The sequence below is a fragment of the Chelonoidis abingdonii genome, chromosome 1 (assembly GCF_003597395.2).
Source record: "Chelonoidis abingdonii isolate Lonesome George chromosome 1, CheloAbing_2.0, whole genome shotgun sequence".
Taxonomy (NCBI): Eukaryota; Metazoa; Chordata; order Testudines; family Testudinidae; genus Chelonoidis; species Chelonoidis abingdonii.
In genome coordinates, this window is record NC_133769.1 from 207016511 (window position 1) to 207028454 (window position 11944).

The 11944-nt window shown below is 40.7% G+C and overlaps 1 protein-coding gene across 1 annotated transcript in view; it reads left to right on the forward strand.

The window, feature by feature from the left end:
* SH3BGR (SH3 domain binding glutamate rich protein) overlaps positions 1–11338 on the forward strand; it is a 34702-nt gene extending 23364 nt beyond the window's left edge. The window contains exons 4-6 of the mRNA XM_075073857.1: positions 5418–5493; positions 6080–6181; positions 10482–11338. Coding sequence (XP_074929958.1) covers positions 5418–5493; positions 6080–6181; positions 10482–10559 — 256 coding nt within the window. The 3' untranslated portion in view covers positions 10560–11338. The remainder of the gene's footprint in view (positions 1–5417; positions 5494–6079; positions 6182–10481) is intronic.
* The last annotated feature ends 606 nt before the right edge of the window (positions 11339–11944 follow it).

Here is an 11944-nt window from a genome sequence, read left to right on the forward strand (position 1 = left end):
CCAACTCCACCCATAGTCGGGATAGAGATAACAAGGGAATTTCCAGATTTGACCAGAACAGTGGTTATCTAGTCCAATATCCCATCTCTGACATCTTATGCTTCAGAGGAAGCTGCAAGAAATTTTGCAATGGACAATTATGGAATTAACCTGTACACAGGGAAAATTTATTCCGAATCCATCAGTTTGTGGTTGTCTTTTAACGTGAAGCGTGAGGGTTTATAGTCTTCTATTTTTTAATCCTAGCTAGTGTAATTGTGGATATTCCCCGTATTCATATAAATTACTGTTTTTTATGAATCCTTTTTTTCTTTTCTCCTGTGGGGTCCCTGTACATTTCTTCACAATCTTCTCCAGTTTTGTCTAACTTACATAATGTTGTATCTTTTGTAAGTTTTCCCACTTCACTGTTCACTCATTTCCTAGGTCTTAGAAGACTGGTCTTAATACAGATCCCGGAGTCTCCTCCACTGTTAATCTTTGCTCTGTTATGCACAATAGCCATGTATTCCTCTTCTATTTTTCTTTCTCTTAGCCAGTTTCTAAAACATGGCAATGCTTTATCTTTCACCTCACAATTCTGTTGTTTGTTAATAGCCTCTTGTGAGGGATTTCATCAAAGACTTTTGGAAAGTCCATATAAACTATCTCTACTAGTTCTCCTCCATTCACTATATTTTGTTGACATGCTGATATATTCTAGCATAATAGAGAGACATGCTATTTTTTCCTTTACAGAAGCTGTTCTGGCTTGTCCCTAACATGTCGTGTTCTGCGGGGCTTATAACTCTATCTTTGATTATGCTCAAATGTGATCAGATCTAAATATTGCCATCTTTCTTATGGGAGACATGGATATAATGAATCAAGAGAGCGGATGAGACATAGTCCAAGCACAAGACTGGTAGTAATACACTCCTTTGTTCTAACATGGCCTAGTGGCTAAAACACTGAAGTAGAATTCAAAAGACCTGGATTCTAGTCCTTCTTCTGCTTGGTGACCCATGTCACCTTTTTGTGCCTCTTTCCATGTCTGTTAATATGGAGATAATGATACTTATCTCCTTTGTAAAGAGCTTTGAGAGCTACAAATGAAAAGTTATGTAAGTCACATACATAAAATAAAGGCATTACTACTGTTAATTTTATCTTTGCTGCTGACTCCCTGGGTGATCTTGGGACAATCCTTTAAACTTTCTGCTTCAGTTTCTCACCTTTATCCCAGGAATATCAACACTTATTTGTCTATCTCTGAGGAGTCTTGTGAGAAATAAGGTAGTGAATGTCCATAGGGCACTTAGGGGATTAAAGAAGCTACATGTGCTATATATCATTATCATCAAAATGTTGGGAATCAATAGGATTAAGAAAATGGTATTTCTCCTGTTTTCTCACTTCATACACCATCCATTCCTTCATGCATTGCTCAGCTAGGTACCTACCTCATAGAACTGGAAGGGACCTTGAAAGGTCATCGAGTCCAGTTCCTTGCCTTTTTTCTGTGGAAAAAAGTACTTTATTCTTCCCATTCAAGAGTTCACCGATTCCTAGCCTACATCCAAGGCTATTAAAATGTCCAGTCAGTGATAGCATCACAAATGTTGAAAACAATATGCTTAGGACATGTTGCCAGAAAAACAACCTTTTGGGGCTATTAGTAACAAGCAAGAATGGTTTCTACTGATTTAACTGCTGTATCAAGGTGCTAGCCTTTCAGATCTGGAGATGGAGTTGCCGACAGAACAAGGAGTAATGGTCTCAAGTTTCAGTAGGGGAGGTTTAGGTTGGATATTAGGAAAAATGTTTTCGCTAGGAGGGTGGTGAAGCACTGGAATGGGTTACCTAGGGAAGTGGTGGAATCTCCTTCCTTAGAGGTTTTTAAGGTCAGGCTTGACAAAGCCCTGGCTGGGATGATTTAGTTGGGAATTGGTCCTGGTCTGAGCAGGGGTTTGGACTAGATGACCTCCTGAGGTCCATTCCAACCCTGATGTTCTATGATTCTATGATTTCAGGAATGCCTTACAGCACTTTTTAAAAAAAATGAGAACACGGAACTATCTTTACATCTAGCACCATTTAAAATCTGCATCTGAATTTGAGAGAGATCTACAGAACAGGACAAACACCTACTTTTAGCGTTTATTGCAGAGTATTTCTCAGCATCTTCATTGGAGGCCAGAGTGGTTATAACTTGTCATATAAATGACTTCATTGTGCTGCTGCTGCTTTTCTTTCACTTGGCTGTCAATTCAACCCTTGTGTGAAATGTAATAGTAGTATGGTGAAACCGATGGCCAGTGGCATGAATTTGGAGATGCCTGGTGAATTTAGAAGGGTGACGGTAGTAATGGCAGTTCTTTAAACAATATTTCCCAGTAAATCTCTTCTTGTCTCAGGAACTTACTAGCACGCAGAGATTATTTATTAAAATCATGACACGGAAAATTTATAAAGCCAACAGGTCAGTCAGTGTGCTTCTCCCTCACAGTATCTCTCCTCACTGAGACTTTAGGACGATAAGCATGAAGCTGGTATGCTATGCTGCTTTTCATGCTGACCAGTATTGTCTGATGAGCCCTGCTTGTCTGTGGTATCCACCAGTTTTCTCTCATTTTACACTTAGATTGTAAGCTTCTTGGCGCAGGGACAGTCTTTTTGTTCTGTGTTTGTACAGCGCCTAACACCGTGGGGCCCTGCTCCATGACTGGGGTCCCCAGGTGCTATTACAATACAAAGAATTAATAATAATATTGATATATGTTTTTGCAGCACTTGTAGGCTCTTATCCAGCAAAGCACTTAAATGTGTGCTTACCTTTAAGTATATGAGAGTTCTGCTGAACTCAACAAGATCACACTTGTGCTTATCATTAAGATTTGCATAAGTCTTTGCAGATCAGGGCAAAGCACTTGATGTTTTTTAATAAGTGCTGAGCATATTATCATTTCCAATGAGTTTGTTAGCCCTAAACTTACATGACATTGCAAAGAGCCAAATTACTTATTGATTTACAGCAGGAACAATTCAATCTGTCATTACATCTCTAGTCTTCCAAAACCGTTTTTACATCTCCTACAGTATCATTTAACATGGATGAGTAATACAATTTTATACCCCTTTGGAGAGAAGGAGTTTGTGTGTTTATAAGCTCTTTAATCTATTTGTGTGCGCTGAAAGAACACCTTATCATAAACCTGGTCTATTTTAATCCTAACTTCCAAACAAAAAAGAGTGTATCATTTCAGGTCTGAATGCAGGGGATGGCTGTAGTTTTAGGGCCTGATCCAAAGGTCAATACAAGTCAGTGGCAGATTTTCCACTGACTTCAATGGGCTTTGGATCAGACCCCCAGTGTAGATGGTGGGGTTTAGGCATATGAATCTGAGCCATGCCCAATAAAAGTTGTAACTCTAATGATTTAGGCTCACATACCTCAGTCTCTGGTATCACCAGGGTGGTGAGGTAAGGCTGGAGAGAGATCTTCCTGATGTCCCTACCCCTTTCATACTTATATGGAATGTGAGACTGAATGGCTATGTAAGGAGTCTGGCTGAATTTGGAGAAGGTGGGAGTGGCATTTCTGTTTACAACATTCTTTATCAGTCTTTGTTAATGTGCATGGAAAGATAATCATGCGGTGCTGAGCAAGCTTAAAAATAACCAACCTCCCCTGGAGCCCCCCAAACCTGGATGGGTTCTTACAAAATAATTAGATGAGATAAAGTAAAGAAAAAGGAACCATCAATCAGAAAAGCACTCACAATGTAATGCCTAATTGGTAGATTAATCTGTAGTGGGTACAGATTAGCTGACAGCTTTTTACAGATTTATCCCCCAATATGCTCCTGGTTTTGAAAATATTTCTATTTCTTGCATATCCAAGCTATGTTTTTATAAAGGGAACCCATTTTTCAAAGAAGTCAAGAGATTGTTTCTGGGGATGTTTATTTAGAGACAAATTTAAAACCACAGCTCTGTGTGCTCAGAAGTATAGTGTGACTGAACCCTTGATCTTTTTCTGAAATGTTACAGGAGAGACATCCCATTAATGAGAAGACAGCTACTTAAATTAAATTAAGTTAGCAAGCAGTGTATTGTACCATCATGGCTTCGGAGCAGTTAGCCAGGTTTGAATGCTGGCAGTGGGTTATTTGTTATGGGGAGGTAATGGGTTATCCTTGTCTACTGTTATTTAGCAAAAATAGATTATAGCTTACATCTCCCAGAACTCCAGAAAGCAGATAGTGCCCTGCTAGACTATTTCTTTCTGCAGTTGTTCTAGGAATTCAATGGAATGATGCTGATTTACAACAGATGAGAATCTGGACGTATATGTGTTACTCATCTCTAAATCCTTTTTGTTTTTGCTGTGCTGGTTTTGAGGTTTAGTCCCATATATACTTTAGTAAATGGAGAATTCTCCTGTTAAAGCATCTCTGAATGTGAAATTAAAGAAGAGAAAATGTGCATTCTTAAGGTAGCTGTATAATTTACTGATAGATGTGTTTTATTGACAAGAAAAAGACTCAGTTTGCAGGGATATTGCTTAATTTTAAATTAACAAAAACTATTTGGGGTGCTTTTAAGTGGTAGTTTCATGACTAGGTTCCAAATAACATTATTTCAGTATGACTTTCTATATTCATCATTCATATGTTTTTGAGTCAGTTTCTTTCACACATCATACGAAGTTAAATTCTGCCCTTAGCAGTAGATGTGCACATCTCAGTGAACCTGTGTGTGTATGTATTTGGTGGTAAAATATTACTAGCATTCTAATTCTCCTAACCACTCTTTTAAGTTTGTATTTTGGGTAAGTGTCCTGTTAGCCTGGGGTAGTTTGTATGGTGGTATATTTTTATGGATATTTTATCCTCATTTCTTGTGTATGTTTTAAATATTTATAAAAACCCATTAATGCCAGTGAGGATAGGGGCATAAGAAATCTAAAGGCATAAAGTTTTTTTTTTCAAAAGTCTATGCTCAATTAGAGCAATGTCTTTTCATTTTATGAGTCCCTACAAAAAAGTTTCTCTAACGAAAACTGTCATTCACATAAGCAAAATAATAAATGCAATATTTTGCAAGAGAATTTCAACAAATTTATAAAACCTCTCATAATAGTAGAATTATTTTTTTAAGGCTAAGAGCACCGTTTTCATTCTAGAATTCCTTTGGTAGTTTGCATGGCCAAAAACCAGAAGTGTAAAGGGCATAGTAAGCCAGCAAATAGCTCTTAGTATTATTATTAAAAGGGCATTCCATCAGTATAAAGTGGTACTGAGTCAGTTGCCAAAATGTGTCAAGCTGGTAGACATCTTTAAACATTTTTTTTCTTAGCACCTGCTTGCTCTTTCTCCAATTTTGTTCTGTAGATTTATTCAGATTCTCGCATATTGTTCATTTTCTCTGATTCGGGAGGTGAAAACTGCTGAAGAGACATCAAACCTTCCAAACGGTGAAGTTTCGGGTGAAGAGCACAAAGTTGTGGAAGTAATAACTGAGTATTTTGTTCACCCTCAGAAGTCCACTTTCACCCATTCCAATCATCCAGCATGTTTTATTCCCTGTGAGTCCCAGTCCAACAAAACCTTTAAGCAACATGCTTAACTTTAAGAATTTGAATAGTTCTGTTGAATTCACAAGGATTGTGGTCTTTTCGCCTAACAGCAGAGCTAGAGATGAGGTTTTTTTAAAAAAGGAACAGACAAATAAATCCTTCGGGCCTATTCACATACTTAAAAAAGGGACTCCTTTTGTCTTAAAGGGAGTGAGTACACTGATGCACCCTCGGTTTGTATATGGATGAATGTGATCTTGCACATCCTACATAAACTTGCATCAGCACTAAAAATGAAGAACTCTGTGCTAGCTGCTTGTTCATTTCCCTGGAAAGAAATAAGTCAGATAGGGCAATGTCTGAATAAGTGAGGGCAACTGTATAGTGGTTAGTTGGTGGCTTTGAACAGTGAGTTTCTGAGAGAGCATATAAGCAATTAGTTTTGTACCACTATTGTCTTTCTTTCCCCCTCTGTAAGTGCCTGATGTTCTCTCTGCTGTGCTTTTCCTTTGTTGTCAGGAGACTGAAAAGTCTGAAGTAACTGAAGAAAATGAGGCACACACAGAAGACAATGTAGATGCAGTCGCTAATTCTATTGAACTGCCATCAGAAGAGCAACAGGTAATTTTCTCTTTTCTTCTCTGCGAGTTTAATCCACATCTGGGCTAAATTCATTAAATTCAGACATCTCCATATAAATCTTTAAATTCCTCAGCATGAATCTCAGGGTGGTGCTGGCTATATGTTGATCTAAAAACGGCCATAACTAGCGTTTGTGTGCATTCTTCTTCAAGTTCGCAAAAATCATAGGAAACATATGTAAATTCGAGTGAGCTTTGCTCTGGGCCTTGACTAACAGTAGCTATAAACATGCACATTTTTTAAGCTAACCTAGAACTAAACACTTGGTATGAGGAATAATCAGGAAACTAGAAGCTCAATCACTGTCTATACTAGACAGAAGAGTTGTTGCCATCAATGGTTCAGGCACTGGAGCTGCTTGTAAAACCCTGTTATCCCCATACAAAAGTGCTCCTAATGTTGCACAAGCATTGCCAGTACCACTGCAAGTGCACTGCCTTGGAGCAAGCCTTATTGATTCTCAGACTTTAAGGTCAGAAGAGACCATCATGATCATTAAGTCTGACCTCTTGCACATTGCAGGCCACTCCTCTTGTAATAGAAATTACTCACTCCTGTAATAGACCCCTAACCTCTGGCTGAGTAATGCAGTTCTCAAATCATGGTCTAAAGACTTCAGGTTACAGAGAATTCACCATTTACACTAGTTTAAACCTGCAAGTGACCCATGCCCAATGCTCCAGAGGAAGACGAAAACCTCCCAGGGACTCAGCCAATCTGACCTGGGGGGAAATTCTTTCCTGACCCCAAATATGGTGATCAGTTAGACACTGAGCATGTGGACACCCACCAGCCAGACACCTGGGAAAGAATTCTCTGTAGTAATTCAGTGTCCCATCACCAACCACTTTGGATTTTTGCCACTGCCAGTCACCGATAGGCCAAATGCCATCATAGGCAGGCCCATCATACCATTTTGGAAACCACTGGAAACCAGTAAAACATTTCAAAGCACTTAGAGGAGAGAAAGGTGATTGGGAACAGTCAACATGGACTCACCAAGGGCAAGTCATGCCTGACCAACATGATTGCTCGCTATAATGAGATAACTGGCTCTGTGGATATGGGGAAAGCAGTGGACGTGATATATCTTAACTTTAGTAAAGTTTTTGATGCAGTCTACCATAGTGTTCTTGCAAGTTAAAAAATTATGGATTAGATAAATGGACTATAAGGTGGATAGAAAGCTGGCTAGATTGTAGGGCTCAATGGGTAGTGATAAACGGCTCAACGTCTAGTTGGCAGCCAGTATCAAGCGGAGTGCCCCAGGGTTCGGTCCTGGGGCCGGTGTTGTTCAACATCTTTATTAATGATGTGGATGATGGGATGGCTTGCACCCTCAGCAAGTTCGCAGATGACACTAATCTGGGGGGAGACATAGATATGCTGGAGGGCAGGGTTAAGGTCCAGAGTGACCTAGACAAATTGAAGCACTGGGCCAAAAGAAATCTGATGAGGTTCAACAAGGACAAGTGCAGAGTCCTGCACTTGGAATGGAAGAATCTCATGCATTGCTACAGGCTGGGGACCGACGGGCTAAGCAGCAGTTCTGCAGAACAGGACCCGGGGATCACAGTGGATGAGAAGCTGGATATGAGTCAGCAGTGTGCCCTTGTTGCCAAGAAGGCTAACGGCATATTGGGCTGCATTAGAAGGAGCATTGCCAACAGATCAAAGGAAGTGATTATTCCCCTCTATTCGGCACTGATGAGGCCACACCTGGAGTATTGTGTCCAATTTGGCCCTCCCACTACAGAAGGGATGTGGACAGATTGGAGAGAGTCCAGTGGAGGGCAAGGAAAATGATCAGGGGGTTGGGGCACATGACTTACGAGGAGAGACTGAAGGAAGTGTGCTTGTTTAGTCTACAGAAGAAAAGAGTGATAGCAGCTTTCAACTACTTGAAGGGGGGTTCCAAAGAGGATGCAGCTCTGCTGTTTTCAGTGGTGGCAGATAACAGAACAAGGAGCAATGGTCTCAAGTTTCAGTGTGGGAGGTCTAAATTGGATATTAGGAAACACTGTTTCACTAAGAGAGTGGTGAAGTTCTGGAATGGGTTACCTAGGGAGGTAGTGGAATCTCCATCCTCAGAGGTTTTTAAGGCCTGGCTTGACAAAGCCCTGTCTGGGATAATTTAGTTGGGGTTAGTCCTGCTTTGAGCAGTGGATTGGACTAAATGACCTTCTGAGGTCTCTTCCAACCATAATCATCTATGATTCCTTCAATATACTTATCAAGCTCAGTCTTGAAGCCAGATATGTCTTTTGCCCCCACTACTCCCCATGGAAGTCTGTTCCATAACTTCACACCTCTGATCGTTAGAAACCTTCACCTAATTTCAAGCCTAAACTTGTTAATGTCCAGTTTATCTCCATATGTTCTTGTGTCTACACTGGCGCTTAACTTAAATAGCTCCTCTCCCTCCTTGGTATTTATCCCTTTGATATATTTATAGAGAGCAGTCATATCTCCCCTCAGCCTTCTTTTGGTTAGGCTAAACAAGTCAAGTTCTTTGAGTACCCTCTCATAAGATAGGTTTTCCATTCCTTGGATCATCCTAGTAGCCCTTCTCTGTACTTGATCCAGTTTGAATTTATCCTTCTAAAAACATGGGAGACCAGAACTGCACACAGTATTCCAGATGAGGTCTCACCAGTGCCTTGTATAATGGTACTAACACCTCCTTATCTCTACTGGAAATATCTCACCTGATGACTCCTAGGACTGCATTAGCCTTTTTCATGACTGCATCCAATTGATGGCTCATAGTCATTCTGTGTTCAACCAATTACCCAGGTCTTTCTCCTCCTCTGTTGCTTTCAACTGATAAGTCCCCATCTTATAGCAAAAATTACATAAGAACATAAGAATGGGCCTACTGGGTCAGACCAGAGGTTCATCTAGCCCAGTATCCAGTCTTCCGACAGTGGCCAGTGCCGGGTGCCCCAGAGGAAATGAACAGAACAGGTGATAATCAAATGATCCATCCCCTGTCGCTCATTCCCAGCTTCTGGCAAACAGAGGTTAGGGACACCTAATTCTTGTTGTTAGTCCCTAAGTGCATAGCATGATCTTGCACTTTACACTATTAAATTTCATCCTATTACTATTACTCCAGTTTACAAGGTCATCTAGATCCTCTTGTATGATATTCTGGTCTTCTGTATTGGCAATACCTCCCAACTTTATGTCATCTGCAAATTTTATTAGCACACTCCCACTTTTTGTGCCAGGATCAGTGGTAAAAGTGTTAAATAAGATTGGTCCCAAGTCTGATCTCTGGGGAACTCCACTAATAACCTCCCACTCTTCACTTATTCTAAATCATTAAGGATCAGATGCACCTCCATGCATAAGGGTCAGGAACCCATTAAAGTTTCATTTAAACCTCAAAATAGGGCTTTAGTGGGACTTAGGTGGTGCCTAGTCCTTGTTCCAGCTCTCAGCACAGGGCTGAATTTCATCCTTAAGTTGCATCTGTTCATTTTCCAAGCTTTGCTCACTTTCAGCCTGCACATGGTGGCCATTTAATACCTCTTTCCTCAAACCTTGGGGGAAGCCCTGGGTAAGGCTGGAGAACATCCCTTGGCTGGATTGGGTTACTTGCTGTTCAGGCTGGCGTTCTAGTCTAATGTTTTTCAAATGAGAACAGAATGCTGGAACAAGTTGTTGAAGTCTTAAAATGTATCAAGCAGCTGTGTATGAGAGGCTTTGTAATGACATAATGCAATGCCATTTCTATACAACTAACAACTTGCTGGTCTTCATTTCTTACAGGATAAGTTTGAGTCCCAGGTGGAAAACATTGTCTTTTGGCCAGTATAACAGCCGGGTATGGGAGGGAAATAATGTGTTTAAAGTGATCTTTTTATGGTTATGGTATAACCTGATTTTTCTTATGAGTTCTCTCAGAGAGCATAGTTCACCCACCAGACTCCATCAATGTTCAAATGTTCCTTCAAGGGGTACAAAATAAAGGAAAAAATCTCCCCAAACAACTGTCAGGCAGTACTTCAAATCCTATTAAACTCAGGAACTTTTGCTAGCTCCTAGCAGGTCACCATTTCTATTTCTGCTATGTTCTTTGTAAGAGTGGGTAAACAAAACTGAAGAAAGGAAGAGTGGTGTAGCAGTTAGGGTGCCAGCCCAGGACTCAGGAGATCTAGGTTAAATATCCTGCCCTCCCATGGACTTCCTATACAAAACTGGACAAATTACTTAGACTCTGTATGGTTCCCTATCTGTAAAGAGAGGACAATAGCATTTCCCTACATTACAGAGATGGCATGTGGATAAATATGTTAAAGATTGCGAGATACTCAGGTACTATGATAATGAAGGCTATATAAGTACATAAGATAGGCAGATGTCAGTCTTTAAGGTGAGTTTCAGTTTTATTCTCTATTCTACAGCCTAACCCATTTTGTTTGCTTATTTGACCATATCTGGTCGTTGCATCAAGGTTTTCACTGAGCTGTCCATGCCCAGATTTTTTCCTAATTGGTTACAGTTAATTTAGAAGCCATCAGTGTGTCTCGTGTTCTGAAAGGGTGACCTTTCCATCAGTGCCCACTGTAATTTGCAACCATGTGGTAGCATCTTCTGAACGACAGTCAGGTCCCCACTGGAGTTTCAATTTACCATGTTGACCAACTCCTGCTCATTCAAACCAAAATAAGACAGTTACAGTGCTGTAGTTTTATTTTTCATGCCTAAATCAACACAAAGTTTTGAACCTTGTATTGACATTTTGGCTCTATTCACTATTTTGTTTCATACAATTTAAAAAGGAAAGCTCAGTGCAGAGTATAATCCAGCCTGTTTAATTGTGCTGGTGATTATGTCATAGAAAAATTCGAATGGAATCCTGGCTAGTTACAGATATCTTGATCTGTGCCAAGAAACATATGACAGCTGATACAATAAGCTGTGGCTCTGTCTCAATTGAGGAGTTGTATGACAGAGCCCAGATTCTGGAAGGCCTTTCCACAATAAAAGCTACAACAGCACAATCAGGAACTAGCCGCAAATGGTGGTAAATGTAGGGCCTGACAGCTCTTTCCACCCAAACCCTGCTGGGAGCTGGCTCCAGGATACTGGGCCTCAAAAGCTCCACTCCTAAGGAGCCAAGGCCAGGGGTTCTCACAACAAATTTTTGGTGGCCTCAAAGTGTGGCCGGTGGCCGCACCGATACTTTTTTCCTAAAATGCTTAATTAACTTTAGGAAAAACAATTAAATATGCACACATTCATCTCCAAAGAATTGTAATGTATATTTTTAGGTTTTTTGGACTTAATAACAAAAATAATGCTGCCTCCCTCTTGCCCCCCTCCCATCCAGGGCTTAATGGGTGCTGGGGCTTGCTGTGAATATTTGTATATTTGTTAACATCAGAGCACACTTAGTAGGTACCTGAGAGGCTATGAAAAGTGATAAGTGATATTAACAAACATACAGGTATCACTTTTCACAGACAGCTGGTAAGTCTGCTGTGACAAGTGACACTTAACATGTTTGTTAATATCACTTTTCTCAGCAAGCCCCAGGACCCATTAAGCCCCAGATTGGAGGTTGAGGGTGTGATGGAGGGGCAGGCAGCAAGGGCCAGAAGTGATGGGATGGGTGCGGGGCCAGGGGAGGCAGCAGGGGTGGGGGCATTGTGGGGAATGGATGTGAGGCCAGGAAGGCAGCAGGGGTCCAGGGGTGGGGGGAGGGGATGGATATAAGACTGTGAGAGGCAG